This window comes from Hippoglossus hippoglossus, chromosome 4, assembly GCF_009819705.1.
Source record: "Hippoglossus hippoglossus isolate fHipHip1 chromosome 4, fHipHip1.pri, whole genome shotgun sequence".
NCBI classification, from domain to species: domain Eukaryota; kingdom Metazoa; phylum Chordata; class Actinopteri; order Pleuronectiformes; family Pleuronectidae; genus Hippoglossus; species Hippoglossus hippoglossus.
Window position 1 is genome coordinate 18205310 of NC_047154.1, and position 18899 is coordinate 18224208.

General features: G+C 40.6%; 1 protein-coding gene across 2 annotated transcripts in view; it reads right to left on the reverse strand.

Moving 5' to 3' along the window:
• The window catches only part of LOC117760416 (adhesion G-protein coupled receptor D2), an 85592-nt gene extending 67537 nt beyond the window's left edge, over positions 1 to 18055 (reverse strand). Inside the window, exons 1-20 of one of the 2 annotated variants that reach the window (XM_034583431.1) lie at positions 17933 to 18055; positions 17790 to 17826; positions 17380 to 17404; positions 15678 to 15902; positions 14754 to 15395; positions 11478 to 11666; positions 11191 to 11264; positions 10614 to 10913; positions 10183 to 10294; positions 9676 to 9822; positions 9392 to 9494; positions 8838 to 8949; positions 8326 to 8381; positions 8013 to 8139; positions 7287 to 7390; positions 5562 to 5664; positions 3888 to 4041; positions 3377 to 3510; positions 2801 to 2916; positions 1053 to 1173 (exon numbers count right to left, since the gene is read on the reverse strand). In XM_034583431.1, coding sequence (XP_034439322.1) covers positions 1053 to 1173; positions 2801 to 2916; positions 3377 to 3510; positions 3888 to 4041; positions 5562 to 5664; positions 7287 to 7390; positions 8013 to 8139; positions 8326 to 8381; positions 8838 to 8949; positions 9392 to 9494; positions 9676 to 9822; positions 10183 to 10294; positions 10614 to 10913; positions 11191 to 11264; positions 11478 to 11666; positions 14754 to 15395; positions 15678 to 15902; positions 17380 to 17404; positions 17790 to 17825 — 2880 coding nt within the window. In that variant the 5' untranslated portion in view covers position 17826; positions 17933 to 18055. Of the gene's footprint in view, positions 1 to 1052; positions 1174 to 2800; positions 2917 to 3376; positions 3511 to 3887; positions 4042 to 5561; positions 5665 to 7286; positions 7391 to 8012; positions 8140 to 8325; positions 8382 to 8837; positions 8950 to 9391; positions 9495 to 9675; positions 9823 to 10182; positions 10295 to 10613; positions 10914 to 11190; positions 11265 to 11477; positions 11667 to 14753; positions 15396 to 15677; positions 15903 to 17379; positions 17405 to 17789; positions 17850 to 17932 lie in introns of both variants that reach the window. The other variant, XM_034583430.1, reaches the window with a different exon arrangement.
• Between the last annotated feature and the right edge of the window lie 844 nt (positions 18056 to 18899).

The window sequence follows — 18899 nt, forward strand, 5'->3', positions numbered from 1 at the left end:
AAACCTCTATTGATTTTCTTGTTAAATATACAGCTCAATTAAAGATACCGCTGATTAAAAGACAATTACAAATCGCAACGGTGGTTCTAGACATGCTGGGGAAGCTGGGTAATTTGGGGCCGCCCGCTGCAGACGGAGAATTGCACGTTTCCATCCTTGCTCTCTGCCTCATCTCCGCAGTGCAGTGGGGAAATGAGGCTGCATAGGTATTTTTTTTCATGTGAAAACCGGCATTTCTCAAAGTTGTGGCCAATTTTAGACAGAGCTGCGAGAGCCATGGATATAATAGCCATGGCAAAATTCAGTGTACAGTTAATACAGCGTGTTAATTTCTCAGAATGTGACAAAACAACCTGCTGGATTTCAGCACTAAAAGCATAAAACCAACCCTGATTAACCACAAACAATAACAATAACACTGGCCTCTGAATACATGAAGCCGAATACGTCGAACAAACAATACAAATTGAATTCCGTCATTAAAATGAAGTACCTGCTTAACAGAAGCTACACCGAGGCTCTTTTTCTCCGATCTGCATCAGCCTTGTCACTGACAAATAAAAACCTTGACAGTCTGTATAGCCTCACCACCACAGAAGGGCAGAATTACAATGTATAACAAAAAACCTTTCTGTTTTTCATTTAGGACAAAGAAAACAGTTTAAAGTCTATTTCTGAATTCTTTCATAAGTTTTGGCGGCGCATTATTTAGTTTCTACTTTATTACAACAGATAGAGGCAGCTTAAGAATGTTTAGGAAGTTTTGTTTTTGTTAATATTGTTGCAGCATTAGTCACTGACGATATAATTTAATAAATCAATTATGTAGATATAAATTAATAAATAATAAGTTTTTATTCCTGTTTGTCACCTTTCCCTGGTGTTGGCCTTTAAATTGATTAGTTATGACAACTTCAAATATGTGCATATAACTATGTGTGTGTGTGTGTGTGTGTGTGTGTGTGTGTGTGTGTGTGTGTGTGTGTGTGTGTGTGTGTGTGTGTGTGTGTGTGTGTGTGTGTGTGTGTGTGTGTGTGTGTGTGTGTGTGTACCTGTAGGGAGTTGAGGAGGATGAAGATGTAGGCCATGACAATGGAGAAAGGCACCAAGACGCCGCATAGCCATGTTAATCCAAGGATGGGAAGTAACACCAGCACTGCTTTCACTGCAGCCCTGTGCTCCCGAACACACACGCACACACAAAGAGAGAGAGAAACACAAACACACACACAGAAACAAGTTACAGCACAAAAATAAATAAATGTAAGCATGCAAATATGAATGTTTTAAAACCTACACAGACACACACACACACACACACAGACTGGACTGGCTGACCGAGCAGAACTTATTTAACACCAGATAAAATCAATCTAAGCATTCCCTAATAATTCTCCTTCCTCCCCAATCGCCCTCAGCTCAATTCTGGGTTTCTCAACTTTTCAGTTAATTTTGGACAAACCTGAGCGGCTTTGGCAAACGGCTTGTTCCATATACAACACTGTGCAGCTGGAAAGGCTCACTGGGTGACAACTTCCCACCTTAAATCCACCTTAATTCTGTTTAGAGTGGAATTAGCTTCTCACTCAGGTGACCGCCAAACCGCACCAGCTGTGTGTGTGTGTGTTCGCGTGTGTGTGACATGGCGGGCGGCGAGCCCTAGTTTATTCAGCGGAGGAATGTGTTTGAATTTCCGAGACGGCTGCCACCCAGGGGTGCCAAGTGGTTCAAGGCCTGCTTTGAAAACCTGCATAGAGCACCTTCTGTGAGCCGCGGTGGGCCGACATGGTGAGAGCAACATGTACACTTTAACATGAGTTTCACTGATAGGATCATAAACAAGGATGTTGTGGTGATTGGACTGGAGCGCCCACTCCGATAAAGTAAAACCATTGATAAAACAGAAAGCACAGGACAATGACTGTGATAGGGCTCAACAAGATACTGTTTCTGCAGTGAAGCAGTCAAACAACACAACTAGTTAGGACTTTAGTCGAGCTAAAACTTTTTCATGAGGTCTAGTGACCAGTTACAATCATTATGAATCGATCAAACAGCAAATAAACAAGCGTATTGTGTGTATTTATATGGAGTATAGAGAGTTATACTGATTAAACCTTAATTTTATTAATTGTATTTCATGCAGTATTCTAAAAACTCAAAAAAACCTTTCCCAATATCATTTAATCCTATAGACAGCAATACATTTAAGACGATTTAAAAAAATATAGAAAAAGCAAAATGTTTATATTCTCACATCCCATCATTTCAAAGAACTTTTCGCAACCAAATATTTTAGAGGCCATTTTGGAATATCAACATTTGAGTTCTCAAGAGTTCAATCAATATAATTTTCTTGAAGGACAGTAAAACTGCTGTTTATGCGATGTTTCAGGAATAATACACACGTCAATACATGAGCTCTAAATCAAAATGACAGGTCAATAGGAGGTTCAAAATAAAAAAAAAGCCAAAACTGGCTTCAAAAAAAAAACTTGTATTAAAATAATATCACAGATATTAAAGAACTACATTGTCAGATTTGTTAAAAATTACAAGTTGTTGAAGCTTGCAGCCTTTTACACGTGCAGCACTAATGCAGCCCATTCAAAATTTATTCCTCTCTTGTTTGATAAATGAGGCTCGCTCTTTTAAAATGACAAATCCAATATAAAATCTTGCAGCTGCTTTTTATTTGACGCCCAGTGACTACAGCTTGTCGGCTCCAAGGCCTGAGGCCCGGGTGAATTATCTTTAAGAAAAAAACAGAGGACAAATGGCACCTCCTTGTGGTCAGTACCTGATCTGCTCGTAGGCTTGTTCCGCAGGACTGGTGCCCATGGCCAACATGATGGACCTTCTCTTGGCTGTGGAGATTGTGATGATGACCACCCTCGACAGTATCATGATATTTACCTGGAAATTAACAGAGAAACTATAAATATAAAACAGAGGAAGGAGTTTTTTGTTTCCTCGTTGTTGGAACTGTTGGGTTCCTCTCGATAATATTGAAAGATCTCGACCTCACTCCCCAAAGTGATTTGAGATGATGTTTGTTGTGATTTGGTGCAATAGAAATAAATTGAATCAAATGCAGGAGAGAAAAAGAGAAAGACATGATGGAGATCTATAGGTTGACATATCTGTTTGAAGGAGAGGAAAGATAAGAGAACTGTCCAAAATGACTGATGTTCATAGAAAAATTCATGCAATATTAATGTAAAACATCACACTGTTACTGTAGAATTAGATTCCAGAGTCAGACGTGTGGTCGAGCACTTCATATGGTGTTACCACTACACAATGACAAAATGCATATTCTAACAATTTCAGTCTAGACAGGCTACACAATAGGATTACGATATAATTTGCAAACCATGATGATGAAGATGACTGGGCCAGCAAAACCCCAGATAACCCCGTTCTGGACACTGAGCCAACAGTAGCCGTCGGCAGAGTATTTGCCCGAGGCCGATGCCAGCGTGATGGTGACTATCAGCACCGGTAGACCTGGAGGGAGGGAGCGAGGGAGGGAGAGAGAGAGATGGAAAAATAAAAAAAGGAGGAGGAGAGTTAAGGAATAGATAATTAGGAAGAGGAATGAAAATCAGCAAAAGGTAGAAGAAATGGGAAATGGGGCTTTATGGTAAAACACCACTGAGTTGTAAACGGCCCAAAATGTAAGCAAACCTTAATTTTACTTTCAGATGTGTATACTTCCTAAAACTATAGCACATACAGATTACATTATCAGATTTAACTGGGTTCTTTGTGGGTTTACATCTGTGATTTTAAGACGTACTTTACCATTAGGTGTTAATAACAATCCTTAATATTCACTGTAAATCTGTGAAAAGAAAGTCTTGGCTTGTGTCGAGCCATTTTACCCCAGCCGATGAGATAGTAATATTTCATGTGTCGATCCTCGCTCAGGTTGACCGCCACCACCTTGCTCCAGAGCAGCAGACCCTCCACCAGCATCCAGCTAAATGCCGCCATGAAGAAGAGATGAAGCAGCGCCGCCACGAGTGTACACGCCACCTACAAACACACAGGCGTGCAGATAGAGACGGATACACGTTAGGTTGACACGACATAAGAGCAGAAAGTAGAAAAAGCTTTGATGGCTGCACAACTAACCCACATACCAAGCAAGCAGTTGTAAACATAATCAGAGAAGTGTGCCTGTCTGCTGTTGGGTCATGTTTTCGAGGGAGGAATGGTTTATCCCACGCTGCTCTGCATTTACACAATTTGCAAGGGGCAATTTTGTGTGGAAAATCCTCTGCCTCCAAAAAAAGCAATGCAAATTTACACGCACACAATGAGCGTTGTGGTAACCCAGAGGAAACTGAACTGACAAACTGTATCATCTATACACATGTCAAGTATTCATCTGCTCAAACATCTTTTTCAGTTTGAAAAAATAAACTCTTTACATTTAGGATTTCAGAGATACAGGTATGTGCTTCACATCCAGACAACAGTCAGCTCAAACATTAGTTGTCTGATGCTAAAATAATCAACGTGAAGCGTTTATGGCAGAGTGGATGTGACACATTCCACTTCACACTTGTGAAACACACACAAAAACTAAATGTCAGAGGTTAGCCGTGTGTTGTTTAAGAACAGCTCATTATCATGACTGATGAACGAGGAGCCAGTGGCCACTGATATCACATTTACATCCCTTAAGTCATAAATTACTTAATGTTGATGTATGATTTGGGTAAATTTGCTCTATGTTTGCGAAACCTATCAATAATATAAACCATGAGGTAATTTTAAAATGTGTTGTGTTTATTCTTGTCTGATATCATCATTAGCTGGATTGAGCAAAACCTTGTTAAAAACTGAAAAATGACCTCCTTGATTGTCAGGTTCTATTTACACACACATTTGATAAATTTCCCACAAGCGGCCATCTGCCTGCAGGGGTAAAGTCCACCCTGACGTGACCTGGGGTCAAAGGACCAGGGGTCAAACCAACTACAGGTCATTGAGTGACCACAGACTGAGCTTTGCCTGATGGATGCGACAGTAGTGGTCACCTATGTCACAAAGCATTTGTTTTCCTACGAACCACAGAGTGGAGTCCGATTTCAAATCTCATTAAGGCTGCTATAAATAAGACAGTGATGTGTGTTAATTATAGGAGTTAGACAACACATGGAGGTAAACAAATCTTTAAATGTCATCATCTACAGTGGCTATGTAAAGATTGTACTTTAAATGTCATGGAAAGTGAAGATAGAGTGTTTTTAATATATATAAGCTTTTTAAAAATCTTTTTGAAGTTCTTTTATTGTGAAAGTCTTTCTAATGTTGAATATACATTTCTAGTACGACAATGTTTTAACCTTTACTCAAAAATGTATTACCCTGCACTTAAACAATATTAATATTTTTGTAGAGCTGCTCTCATTTTCAATATCTAGTTGAATCTTCTTTCAAGGTTTGATCGAATCCGTCATGAAATTAGTCGCCTTCATTTATCCACAGCTCAACCTTTGGTGAACCAGCTTTAAATCCTATGCATTGTTAGATTAAAGCAGATGTACCTTGTTGTGAATGGCTGAGCTGCTGCACAGCAGAATCACCTGGGCACAGATCAGAGCAATGAACAGGTTCTTATGAATAGACGTCCTATCAGATTTGGGGATACTGTGGAAAGAAAGAGAGAAGGTTAATGTTATTATTAAACTACTATTACTATTTAAAGGATGGTGGAATCTTCACAGTATGGGCACAACTCTCTGCCAATGGACATTTTATACTAAGATTATCTGAGCTGTATTTATTCACAGCTAAGCCTTGAGCAGGATGAGACATTTTACTCAGCACTGACTCAGCCACAGTTTCACTAATATCCAAGGCTTTAAAATGACCTGACTCTGATTAGCTTTGAATCTGTTTATGGTTTCTTTATTTAAATCTATTTCTGTTGTTGGTCTAAAGATGTTTAATGCTTAAATTTGCAATTTTCATTAACTGTTTAAGTTTGTCATCTCCACCCAGGAAGTAATATTTCCATCTGTTTGTTCATCTGTCAGCAGGAATGCAAAAACTACTGAACTGATTTCCATGACATTTTGTGAATGGGTGGGGCATTACCTCAAGAGGAACATATTACAGTCTGGAGCGGATTTAGAAAAACGGGTGGATCCAGGATTATATTCCCACTTTCTTTACCATTGCGATATAGGGTGTTGGTGGATGTATGCGCTCTCCAGGCGCCTTAGTCCAGTGGGTTTTCTTGTATATTTACATTCAGAATTCAATACTGTGATGGAGACCAGTATGTATATGACACACATACCATTCTTAAACATTACACCATCTCTAGAAACAAACACATACTGTATTTAGACGGTATTTAGATGGCATCAATATGTTGAATGTTTCCATTTCAGCGTGTTCACACGGCATAAATGACACATGTTAAACCGGTTTAAAGAGGTAAATCAACTGAAGAGCTTTTCATTACCTCCTGATGGCCTCAGCCTATTTACACTCATTTCATATCTGCATCGTTGCTTGCGACCACCATCATTTCACCTGTGATCATGCATCTGTGGAAAACGTATGCTCTGCTTCATGCTGTGTGGGTGTGCTGTGTGTATGAAGGCACACAGATGCATGTACATCACCATACCACAGTGTGTGTGTGTGTGTGTGTGTGTGTGTGTGTGTGTGTGTGTGTGTGTGTGTGTGTGTGTAATGCATGGCTGCGCTCTCTGATTTCAGGACAGTCATAAATCGCGAGGGCAGCTCCTCTCCAGCTGACTGTGATCCCTCAGTGACCCTAATGTTAATTAACAGCTGCAGAATGCCGCCATAAACCTTCAGAGTGGACTCACATGTAGACAGCAGTAATTACTGCATTAGCGCTGGTCAATACTCATACGAGCCTGAGGAACAGATCACGAGCAGCTACTGAGCCAAAAAGTTGTATCGCCGATTCATACTTGAGCCTCATTGAAAAGGAGTGTTGACAAAACCGCAGCCACAACCTCTTTACTTACTGCTACAGCGCACAAGGCGAATACACCATTATCAAATAAAATATATGGTGTAATCATTTTTGTTACGGTATTACCGCTGATGTTGTGCTGCAGCAATTTCAATTAGACACAAGTGCCTGTTAATATAAAACCTTTGTGTCGCTAACAGAACGTAGTAACAGAATAAAAGGGGCTAAGGTCGTGTTGTGTGTGTAGTGTCTCAGAAACCAGGCATCTATTTTAGCATCGCAGGTAAATGGGACGGGAAGATCAGCTACTCACTCCAGCACAGTGAACAGCATCAAGGTCACCACGAGCGCACACAGGGACGCACCAGAGCCGATGAATGTCAGCTTGGTTAAAATAAGCTCTTCCTCAGGACTCCACTGGGATTAGACGGGGGACGGTAGTTGTGTGAGAGAGTGAGAGAAAAACAGTAGAAGAAAAAAAGAAGAGTGGACAAGTGGTTAAATAAGCAGCCGCACCATGACTGAAAAAAATCACAGGTTTGATCCAAATGACGCTTTCTCAAAGACACTAAAAGCCAAACATGTAAAGTTCTGCTGATGGTTTTGTTATGTTCCTTATTTTACCATCATTATGTACTTTGGATAGAAAGAACAGTTCCAATGCGTTATTCAACAACATAGGCACACTAGGACTGCCACCTGCTGGATAATATAGTGTACTGCGAACCACATCCACAATTTTAGGGGTTAAAGTTTTCAACTTGGATTAAGATTTCACATCAGCAAAATTTATTTGGAAGTAAATCATCGTCATTGCTTCCAGATTCTAAGGACACTACTGCATACAACAAATACAACAACTACCTCATGTGACCAGTAATATACTAATACTGATAATAATTAAGTTCTCATTATTTTTATCACAATGTAAATTTGAGGTTTGACTTTCAATCATAGTTTACATTTTCCCCTCAAGCAACCTCTACGTCAGTGTGTGTGTGATTTAAACCACCACATCATAAATCATCTCATGAGTTACCTTCGACTCCAGGTAATTCATCAACACTGCAAAATTGGTGGTGTGGTTACATAGACAGGAAGTGACACCGGAGCCGGCATAGGTCACCCTGCAGCCAACACTGGACCAGCTAGTGGTGTGAGTGTGCCTGTACAGCACAATACACACAAGCACAGACACACAGACAAAGTCATCAATTCATTTCATAGAGCAGAGACATTTAAACACATTTTAAGAACCAACTTTCCCCGACAGACCACATCTCTATTGCAATAACATATTAATTTGTCAGGTCTGGTTATGTGACTTTGTTTATGCTGTTGGTCAAACTTACATCAGGCTGAAATTCCAAAAGGCACAAACAGGAGATACTCTCTGTGAATACTCCACCTAGAAACAGAAACATGTGTTTACACTTGTTTTCCTTCTCTTTCGGTCTCTCTCTCTTAATATATGGCACTGGAGTCACACCAGCCAACAGCGACATGGATAAAAGCCACATGTTTTTGGCTGGGAGAGGAAAATTCCTTTGCGGTGACAGGCTTTATTTGGTGAGTTTAACAAAGGGAAACAAATCAACTCTGACTCAACTGCTTTCCACATACAAGAGCTAACTTTTAAATGAATGTCTACGATCAGAAGGAATTTCACTTGTTTCACTTGTGGAATTTTTAAAACAACAATGTCTATCTCAACCATTTTCAAAAGTTGCAGTCTCAAATTAGGACCTTTAAACCTCAAACATTGATTTTTATCACTTGGCTGCCAACGAGCGCTGCCCAGATGAGACTGGATTTGATCCAACCTTGTCAAATCAGTCAAGATGTTCAAATATTTATACCGTACCACATGCGATGAAGAGAGGGTGTACTGGACAGCCACAGGGATGGTTTGGGCCGTGGAGGGATCACGGATGGAAGCTGATATGACAGCAGAAGCCAGGTGACCTGAGGGCATTCTGAAAATAACGGATTTCATTTACATGCCCTAAAACATAAAGGTTATTATGAATTAAACAAAACAAACCATTGTCAGGTGTCCAATTAATCGTTACTCTTTCAAAATGAAGAATGAATGAAGGATCAAAAGTGTCAGCACATCGTTGTTCAAAACATTGGGGATTTGTCATGATTCTGCTCCAATTTACATTAAGTGCAATCTTGTCATTTTCTCAAATGAAAGAGGAAAAAAACATAGATGTAATTTTACAATTTTTCACTTAAATTTAAACATTTGGGATTTTTTTCTCCACTAAATATAGAATTAAACAAAAAACAAAAAATTTAATCAAGGCAATGTTGTGTTTGTTAAGTAAGATTCTATGTGTTGACTCTTTTTCGTAACAGGCAGGAAACATTTAAGTAGAACATAAAATAAGGCGACAGACAAACACAACCGACCTTTCAGTTTTCTCTTGGTGACTCACTGGAGGTTCCTGTGCTCCAGACTCAATCTCACTCAGATGGCTGTAGTGGGTATGAATAAACACCACTTCCTCATTTCCTAGTTAGAGAAAGAAGGAGAAGCACAACAGATTTATTTTTTATCCTTAGTGAGCATCACTTCAGCTGCGTCACACATTTGCACTCAATATAAGTCATGCAATACAAATGTTATGTGTATTCTGTTTTTCATGTAAGTGAGTGAATGTGTTTGTTGTTGTGTGTGTGTGTGTGTTTCCTACCAAGGGTGTGTATCCTCTGGAGCTCAGTGTCGGGGATTATCAGCTCATCCTGACCACTGCTGCTCGTGGTGCTGGAGCTGACCACGGATGGTTTGAAGACTTGACGACCGTGATCTTCAGATAACTTTTGCCATTTCATGAACACATCTGGCAGCAAAGACAGCAGAGGACAACAATACACGACCACAACAATTGAGATAGATTAATATATAATCATATAATATAATACATAAGTGTATTTAGATTACTCCCTGGATTCTGTAACCACTGTAAACACTAGGAGATGAAGTAGTACAACACACTTAAAACAACAGAATAGCCTAAAGACAAATATACAATAGACACTGATGCAATCTCCAGAAACATCACATCAAGATTCAATAGTGTCAGAAAATATTGCAAACAAAATATTTGACTGTGAACTCCTAGGTTCCATTTTTTTTTGTGCCTCTTGTATTTTGAACCTAATTGATATGTTCCTTGTTGTTTTCATGATGTTTATCTTACCTATGTTCTTGGTAGAAAGAGTGAAGCCTCTTCTCTCAGCAGACAACATGTCTGCAAGAGCTTCTGTGAGACGGTCAATGCTCTTGACAATAGTAAATGGCCCCACGCTGACCTGTACAAGAAATACAGACCAAGACGAATTAATCAGAGTGAGATTCATGGAGGAGAAAGGAAGAATTTCCTGGTTTAAGAATTGTGACTAAGAAATTTTAACCTCATCCCTTAAAAATTATGTTTTTTGGCTGAATTTAGGTTACAAATGGGATTTCAACATGCAGCCGGTTTAGTGCCAACTATTTCCCAGAAAACACATTAGCTGGTATCATAGAATAAAATAAGAGTGTATAAATAGAGTCAGAAAATCTGTTATCAATTACATCAAAGTGAATCTTTTTTGGACAAAGACAAATGAACACAGGTCACTCCCTCACCCCATCCTCCGTCAGGCCCATCCACTGTGTGGCCATGCTGGGCTCCAGCATCACACTTGCTGCCTTCACATAGTTAGTAGTAATGGAGACCATGACCTCTGCTGCATCGTGTCCAGCTGAGTGAGTACTAGCTGCTGCAGTCAGGTCCGTCTCAATCATCTGGGAGAGGAAGAGGACGTCACTGGAGGAGAGGACGTTTGGGTCACCGGCCTCCACGGTTTGCAGGACAACCTGCGACAGCTGCTGCAGCGAGCTCAGATCTCCGGCCCAGGAAGTGTTGATGCTCAGCTCCTCGATCACCTGAGAAAAAGAAGAATAAATGATGTTTTCAAACTGTATTAGTCTGTGAAAAATGTGGTTGCAACGTCATATTGCCAATTATCTGTCTACACATCTCAGAATCAAATCCATGTTTGGGTTTTTTGTGTTGCTGCAAAGCTAAGAAATCCTTTTAGCCTTTGTCAGTGTGCACTGTGCTACTCTCAGTAGTTGAGATGCCTCTGCAGCAAAACCACACAAATTCTTACTGCACCAGTCGAGTGATGATGTGTTCCAGACAGAAAACTGTTCAACTCACGCGTTTAGTCAGAGGATTCTTGCCCAGTCTGCTGAAGAATGGTGTCTTCGGTAAACTGAAAACCTCCAGCACTTCTGCAGAGACAAATATAATGCAACACAATGCAAACAATTACAGCAAGATGACACACAACAGCCTTAGAGATTATCAGATATTCTTTTTTATATTGAAAATGTCGACAACAATTACAAATTATGTAAATGTGACAATTTACAAATTACAAATCACCATATTATGTTAAGGATAAATAATTTACAAAAATGTATTGATGTAATTTACAGTGTTACCTTTCTTAAACTGGCAGACAGCCCCTCTGAATGAGTCACACTTGGCCAGGCTCCAGTCCCCCACCACAGGGTCAAAGAAGCGACAGTCCACATCAGACTGGGAACTGTGGAACAACTCAAAGGAGAATGTTTGATTCTCTATAGAATTTCCATCCTCCAAGAGCGGATTGGATAACACAGTGAAGTTACCTGGGGAAGGAAATAGTGAAGGTTATTCTTAATGTTAAATTCCAAGATGCTCAAAGATGCAAACCTAAGGCTTAACGGTCAGTTCCAGTCACAGTGGTGTAGATAATTCCACACATTCTTCTTATAAAGAGATTATTATAAAGATTTTCAAGATATATGCTGTCATGTCAACATAAAACTAAAACTACACAGCATCACTAATACAAATGTTTAAATGGAATTCTTATTTATGTTTATATATTCTTTTAGTTTCTATTTTTTCAAAAATTGGCTGCGTTAAACCTGGAGAAAATATTGTTTATTCAAATATTAACGGTGGCACGTTGAAACTACATTTTTTACTTCTCTGAGTAAAAATGACATGCATTTAAATACATGTTTAATACTTCAAAATACGCCTGATGTTAGAGTCTCTGCAATCTGTGCCTGGAATAGCTGCTTCCAACATATTCAAGTGACGCAAACACCAAGCACCAGCTGCCCCATTTTTAGAGACCTTCAGAATCCATTGTGTGCACCGGCTTTTTAATGCAGTTTGTATACACATCGCCGCGGATTGGGCAACACCTCTAACGCACCCACCAGACGAGAGAAAACCTACCTCGAAGCCAACTGCACTTTCAAGCAAACACGCCGTTCAACCTGGAAACCGGAGTTTGTCACAGTATTCACACAATGATTGTTCTTTTCTTATATCTTTACTGCTGGTAATGCAGTGGGAAGTGCAGAAAAAACTGAAAAGCTGCCAGTTTTGCATTGCCAGGTGCAAAACGGTGCAAAAAGTTTTGACATTGAACGCACCCCTGCTGCCGTTACAAGTATAACACTGACATTTATAAGCAAACAAATAACAGAACGTGGGTCTTGGTCTAGGACACTTTGGTAGGGGATGATGATGAAAAGACAAGCGGATGAAAGGACCGTATGACAGAACAGCTGCAGTCATAGTGTGTATGACTGAACTGGTCTGATGAAGAGGAAGGGAGAAGATAAAAAGTCTGACAGGATGGTGACCAACTGCCTTGTTGGTTTAAGTCCTGAGACAAATGAAAGATTCAAGGCCTTCATCAGCTGATGCACATTCCCTGGCTCAACTAAAACATTTTAAAAGACTGTTAAATTAATCCCTGTACTCCCCTGTACTAACTTATAGTCACTGGAGGAGTACAAGTGTACGATCCTTTGTCCAGATTCAGCTTCAGGTGGGTGGGGGTTTGGAGCCTCAGTGCTCACTGGGGAGCATGATGTCAGAGCGAGGGAAGTTTGTTTTTAAGGGTGGGATTCACAGTGACGTGAGTTACAAAACATTTACAAGAACCGTTGGGAGCTCTAACATTTGCCAATTACAACTTGGTCACCATCTCCCATCTTTACTGAAGGGAGAGAAGTAAAGAGACAGATTTCCTCTTTCCTTCAGTTTAATTAGACGTCTAATACTGGAAAGGAAAATAGCAAGTGTGTGTGTGTGTATGCAGGTTTGCCAAAGCATGTCACAAATTGAGGAATCACACGGGATATCCTCAAGAAGCTTTTTAACTGTTCCCAATCTGAGAAATACAACACTGAGTATCTGCCAATGCCGAGTCCTGATGTTTATATTTTCCAGGATTTTCACAGCAGCTTTTGATTAATTCCAGCATTGTATAAAAATGTGCACATACAATAAGCATATGTTATATAAGTAGTTTGTCACAGTGTTCACACTATATGTCAGGGCTGGTAATGCAGTGGAAAGTGCGGAATAACCTGAACAGCTGCCAGGTTTGCATTGCCAGGTGCATTTGTGTGTTGGAGAGAACATAAATCTGAGGGTTGGGTTGGCAAATTTATGATATAATATAATAAAATGGGTGAACTTGGCAGTTCACCTGTCTTTTAAAACACTAGCACACTGTAGCTATAGATCACAGTGTTTCCCATAAACTAGCTCGGCTGTTGGAAACATTGGATCAGGACACTCTTAAAAAGGGGCAATATGCAAGAGTTGGCCGTCTGTCGAATTTACCCAAATTAGCAAAAAGTGGGGGGTGTCCACCCATATTATAAGACTCCAGGAAATGCACACTGGCCAGCGCCAAAGATGGACTGGCCATCGGGCATACAGGGACAAATCCTGGTGGGCCGCGTCATCAGTGGACTGTCAAAAAACTGTTTCATCAGCCCTTTTTCACTGTGTTCTTGCCATCAGGGTGAGCATGAAGTGTGCTGCATGCATGTTCCAGGACTGGGTTCACTGGTAGCAATTTAAGGATTACGCGAAAAGAAGAAGGAGCAGTATATACCCTTCCTTCGCCACCAGACAGTGTGGCATTTGGGAAAGATGTCTATGCAACAAAATACATAGACATATTTGATACTGCATCAAAACTGAGATTTCTGCACATTCTGATTATATTTGAGTTGATTGTTGAACATTTTAAACCTATAGAATCTCTGCAATATTACATCCACATTCCCCTTTTAACTTGGTTGTTCAAATTCGTATCTACTATTTTGCTTTAAAATGTGTCACGTGTCTTAATATATAACGGCTACAGTTTACTCTTCCTTTGTTGACTATTTGTCTTAATGTGTATTTCAAACTAACTATTTCCTCAGGTAATTAACTGTTTGCCTGTTTCAATCAGCGTGGTTGTTTAAGACTGGTAGTCAAGGCATGTTATTCTGTGTATGTTAGGCCAAATTTAAGTTCTTATCAACAATTACATCATGATTGGCCCAGAAAAGTGATATGAGGAGTTTATGTGTCGGAGAAGATGGGACAAAGTCGGGGAACATTTGGACCTCGTTATTTCTGTGATTTATTCACAGGTTTTATTTTACTGGAAAGCCATATGGGTGGAGTTAACACATCAGGCCAGCTCAGATCTTGGCATGTTACTGAAAAGTGTATAGTCCACAATGACTCTCGGTCTCGGTGTGATTGTTACTCTGCATAGCAACCCCACCCAGCCCTAGTTCCAAACTGCAAACGTGTAAAACATCATGTTTAACTTTATCTTTTGCAATGTTAACTATTCCTTGGTTTAGATTCTTGTAACCCTTCAGGTTTCCCACAGTCCCTGTGCAGAATCCTGACTAATTTACCTTGACACGGGCTGTCTCTCCACAGCTTTGTAAGGGAGGACTCTATTTCCATGGCTGCTTCACTCCACTTGAACACCAGCCCAGAGGAAATGAGCGAGCACTCTTTTTCCATGGTGAAGATTTCGCTGCTATTCAGTACCCGATCCCAAATGTGCAGCTCTGTGATGCTCCCTGAGAATGACTCATCCTTCTTAAATGAACCCCCAAACGTGTCCTGCTCTTGTCCAATGATGAAAAGGCCATCAGGACCAATGCTCTCGGAGTTGTTAAGGCCTTCACCCCGGGAGAGTCCAAGGCCATGAGTATACAGTGACCAGCGTCCACCACTCTGGGTCCAAGAAACGCAAACTGAGTGCCAGGAGTCGTCATGGACAAAGGCTTCCTGGTAAGGCCCATGAATGCCATGGACCATCAGAGCCAGCTGCACGGGCTTTCCCTGGATCACGTTCGCTCGGAGCTGGAACTCATTAATATACGACTGGATGGAATAAGAGAAGATGGTAGAAATTCCAAAGCAGTTGGGATCGAGGCGTAGACGGGTGCAAACGGTCACTGAGCCCATGGAGGAGAACTTGTGCCGGAGACGGGCGTGCTTCCTGTCCGAGCGCCCGCTGAATTCCAGAATCAGGGTGTCGGAGGAGCCTTTGGTTTCACCCCACAAAGAGAGAAGAGAGAGGCATTACTATGAAGGAAAAATCCTGGCACGGCTCTCGGAAAAGATGGAACCTAATCATAAAATTCCACTTTGTCATCCTATTCCTACTGTAAACTTGGGAAACATTTATTCACTGTGGCTAGGAGTGTTTTATGACAGCATCATTAGTCCTATTTGGATTCTAGTGGAAAGCAATGCATCTTAGACAACAAAAACATTGAGACAAGTATTCAAAAAGAAAGTGTAAACAAATGGCACACTGAACCTACTTGTCAGATAAGTCGTGACTTTGCTGGCAATCCAGACAGGTTGAGAGATGGTCAGAGACTTTAAGAAGTTGGTTAGGTTTTGTTTCTCTTCTGAGTTGGTGACTTCAGCTAAGGCCCCAGATCGCTGGTTACAAACCTCCCCTGCACTGCTCCACTGCAGGCGATCAGGCACATACTCATAATAGAACTCATCATAGGTCAAGGTTCTGGTTTCCAATGTGAAGGCTGTTCAAAAAAGAGAAACAAAGAAATTAACAGAGATACCTGCCAGACAGCATTGGCAGGCTGAATTCTGATAACATGCAAGTTTTAGTGGTATAATCAATACTATGTCTTCTAAATTGAGAACGTGTTTTAGACCGGTGACACTTTTTAAAATAATTGAGGGTACCAATTAGAACTAGTTGTAACTTTTCCCACGTTAAATGTTTTACGATGAAAGTGATACTAACTGATAGCTACAGAAAACTTGAATACAAATTAAAGTGCGTTTTCAAGCACTACTGATTAAAATAAACAAATATTAGGAGCAGGGCCCATCAAAATAAAGTTGCTGACATTCATTTTCCAGTCGGGCGCAAGTTTGCAGTTTAATGTAATTATTTGAGTTGAGTTACACATCGATCTGATGTTTTCATCACTGCCACAGAAGTTTGAGTGATGTTTAGGCCACATGCTTCATATACATCACGATTTATTCAGCTAATCTGAATAGAAATGCACTTAGTGTGAACTTACATGCAGCCACCAACCAAATAGTGACCAACCATTCTGCTCATTTTTTTTCTGCCTCTCAAATCTTATGCAAGACAGTTTTGGAAAATAAGCACATTTTATCGGGTCCTCACTTTGGGTTCAGAGGTTCATGTTAGAATTTGGTTTAAATTCTGTTTCGTGTAAGGATTGAGGTTAGTCATTTAAAAACTCACTAGCTGTGAAGGTTGAGGTTAGAACAAGGGGCCAGAAAAGTATATAAATATAAACGTGCGTGTTTCAGACATGAACTGAGCCTGGGAATTTCTCCGGACTTTGCCTTTCACGTACATAGAACGCAGCAGGAGAGGGTCTGGGTCAGACGTGCTCACAACAACAGGAAGATGTCCAGAACAAACATAAAGGACGAGAGACATGACGTAGAATTTCCACTGAGGGAAGCAGCTGTTTAGCTACAGCACATTGACACTGACAGACCCGTAACCACCAAAACCTCTGCGATCTCGTCTTCTTTGCGAGTTGACATCTTCTTCATCGTCTCCTACACGTAATAGCTCCTCTTTGTCAATCCAAGATATTTATGTTCTTCTAGTTTTGCATTTGCCGTGTTTTCCTGCTGTGGTTTCTCGTGAACTCTTTCTCCGACTTTTTATGAAAAACATTTTACTTGGGGGGGCCTGCAGGAAAAGTTCCGGAAACCGAGCAGCTCCTCGGGAAAATGTCCGAAGTTCAATGCAAGTCTGAAAGCAGCTTTAGAGAACTGCAACTACATGAAATATTAGGTAATTTGTTTTCTTTTGTTTTAAATATAAAGCGGGGATAAAGTGGATGACAAATCTTTTAAAGCACTTTAGCATTCATGCTAGTTAGTGCTTTAGTGAGAGCGCGTTATCGTTTTTATGGCTAGGTAGCTAGGTTAGCTTCTTCTTCTAACCTTTGGCTAAATAAAAAGAAAAGCGCTTAGAAAGACATTTAAAAAATGACTCACCTGAGATACAGCTGTGAAAACAAACCTGAAATAAAAATAGAAGTTTAGCTCATCGTTGAAGCGACAGAACAAAGTTTCCCTTACTTGCAAAATTAGCTTAATACACAAAAGGTGTTAATGATGTCCAGACATTACAAAACACACCTAATACAAACTAAGAAAAATCCATAACAACACAGACAACATATAGCCTGAATATTGTAGTATTATTGTGTGGTTTGTGTACATATTGACTACATGTACCAACATTATAATTCATCCATGTTCCACACAAACAAGTGGTATTTACATTTGACCATTTAGAGGTTTTCTACACAACTCCTCTGAAATGAACATCTCCAAGCTAACACGTCTGGAAACACACACACACACACACACACACACACACACATAAAGGATGATGTACTTACAAGCAGGCCTAACTTTGGCAACAACAACCTGTGCATCCTGGAAAAACACATCCTCGTTAGCTGTGGACGCAGAGCAGCAGCATCTTACTGTCGTTTGTGACACTTGGACAAAGAGTAAACAGCCAAATGAACCCGGTGTTTACCTGAAATCTGCGTCTCGTTAAAAAAACTTTTTTTTGGCGCGTCTCCTCCTTCCAGTTGCGCAGCTCGTGTGAACGCAGCATCCAGCGCCTCCTCCTGAGTGCGTTTCCCTCGGAGCTGCTCCCACCACAGATCCCAGCTCCGGACAGCACGAGGGAGGATGAAGCGGAGGAGGCTGCAGGGAGGAGTGGGTGGAAACCTGCAGCCTGCACTGGGATGACTAAAGTGCGGTTCCGGGACCTCCAAGGGCCCGTCGAGTGGATTCCAGGGGTCCAGTCCAGCTAGGGGCTTCCATCATTATGTAATACACCCGATGAGTGTGAATGAAGGTTTCTGCGGGTTTCCACGAGTTCAGTTCAAGACTTTCTGAGACCATGATGAATTAAATTTAAGACCTAAGAATCACAGAGGCTGCTTTGACATCTATTTAGTTTGGACCGAACATTCAGTCTTTTCATTTTAAAGGGATGGTTCATTATCTACTCACCGCTATGCCGAAGGAGGGGTGGTTGAAGTGTTTGAGTCCACAAAACACTTCAGGAGTTTCAGGGGTAAATAGCGTTAGTAACTGAGGGACCGATTCTTCAAACGTAAAAAAGCCCCGACATTCAAATTCGACTGGAAATGGTCATTAACACCAAGTTTTTAGTCTAAATGTCCTCTGTGATCCTCGTCTGGAGCCATGGTCACTCACACCTCACACTTGGACGGACGGAAGTATAAATGCAGTGACGGTCGGAACGTTTGAAACGTACGCATTAAATTTCGTACGTAAAGGGACCATAAACTAGTCTTTAATGTAAACCAAAATGTGTCTCAGACATGGTCCAGATTAAACTTCGGATCAGCTGCAGTGTGAATACATTTTTTGGGGGGGAAGTTACATTAACATTAAACAATTACAGGAACCTCTAGAAGAGCTCATAGGATTGCTTGTAATCTTCATTCCCAACAATATCTTTGAATGAT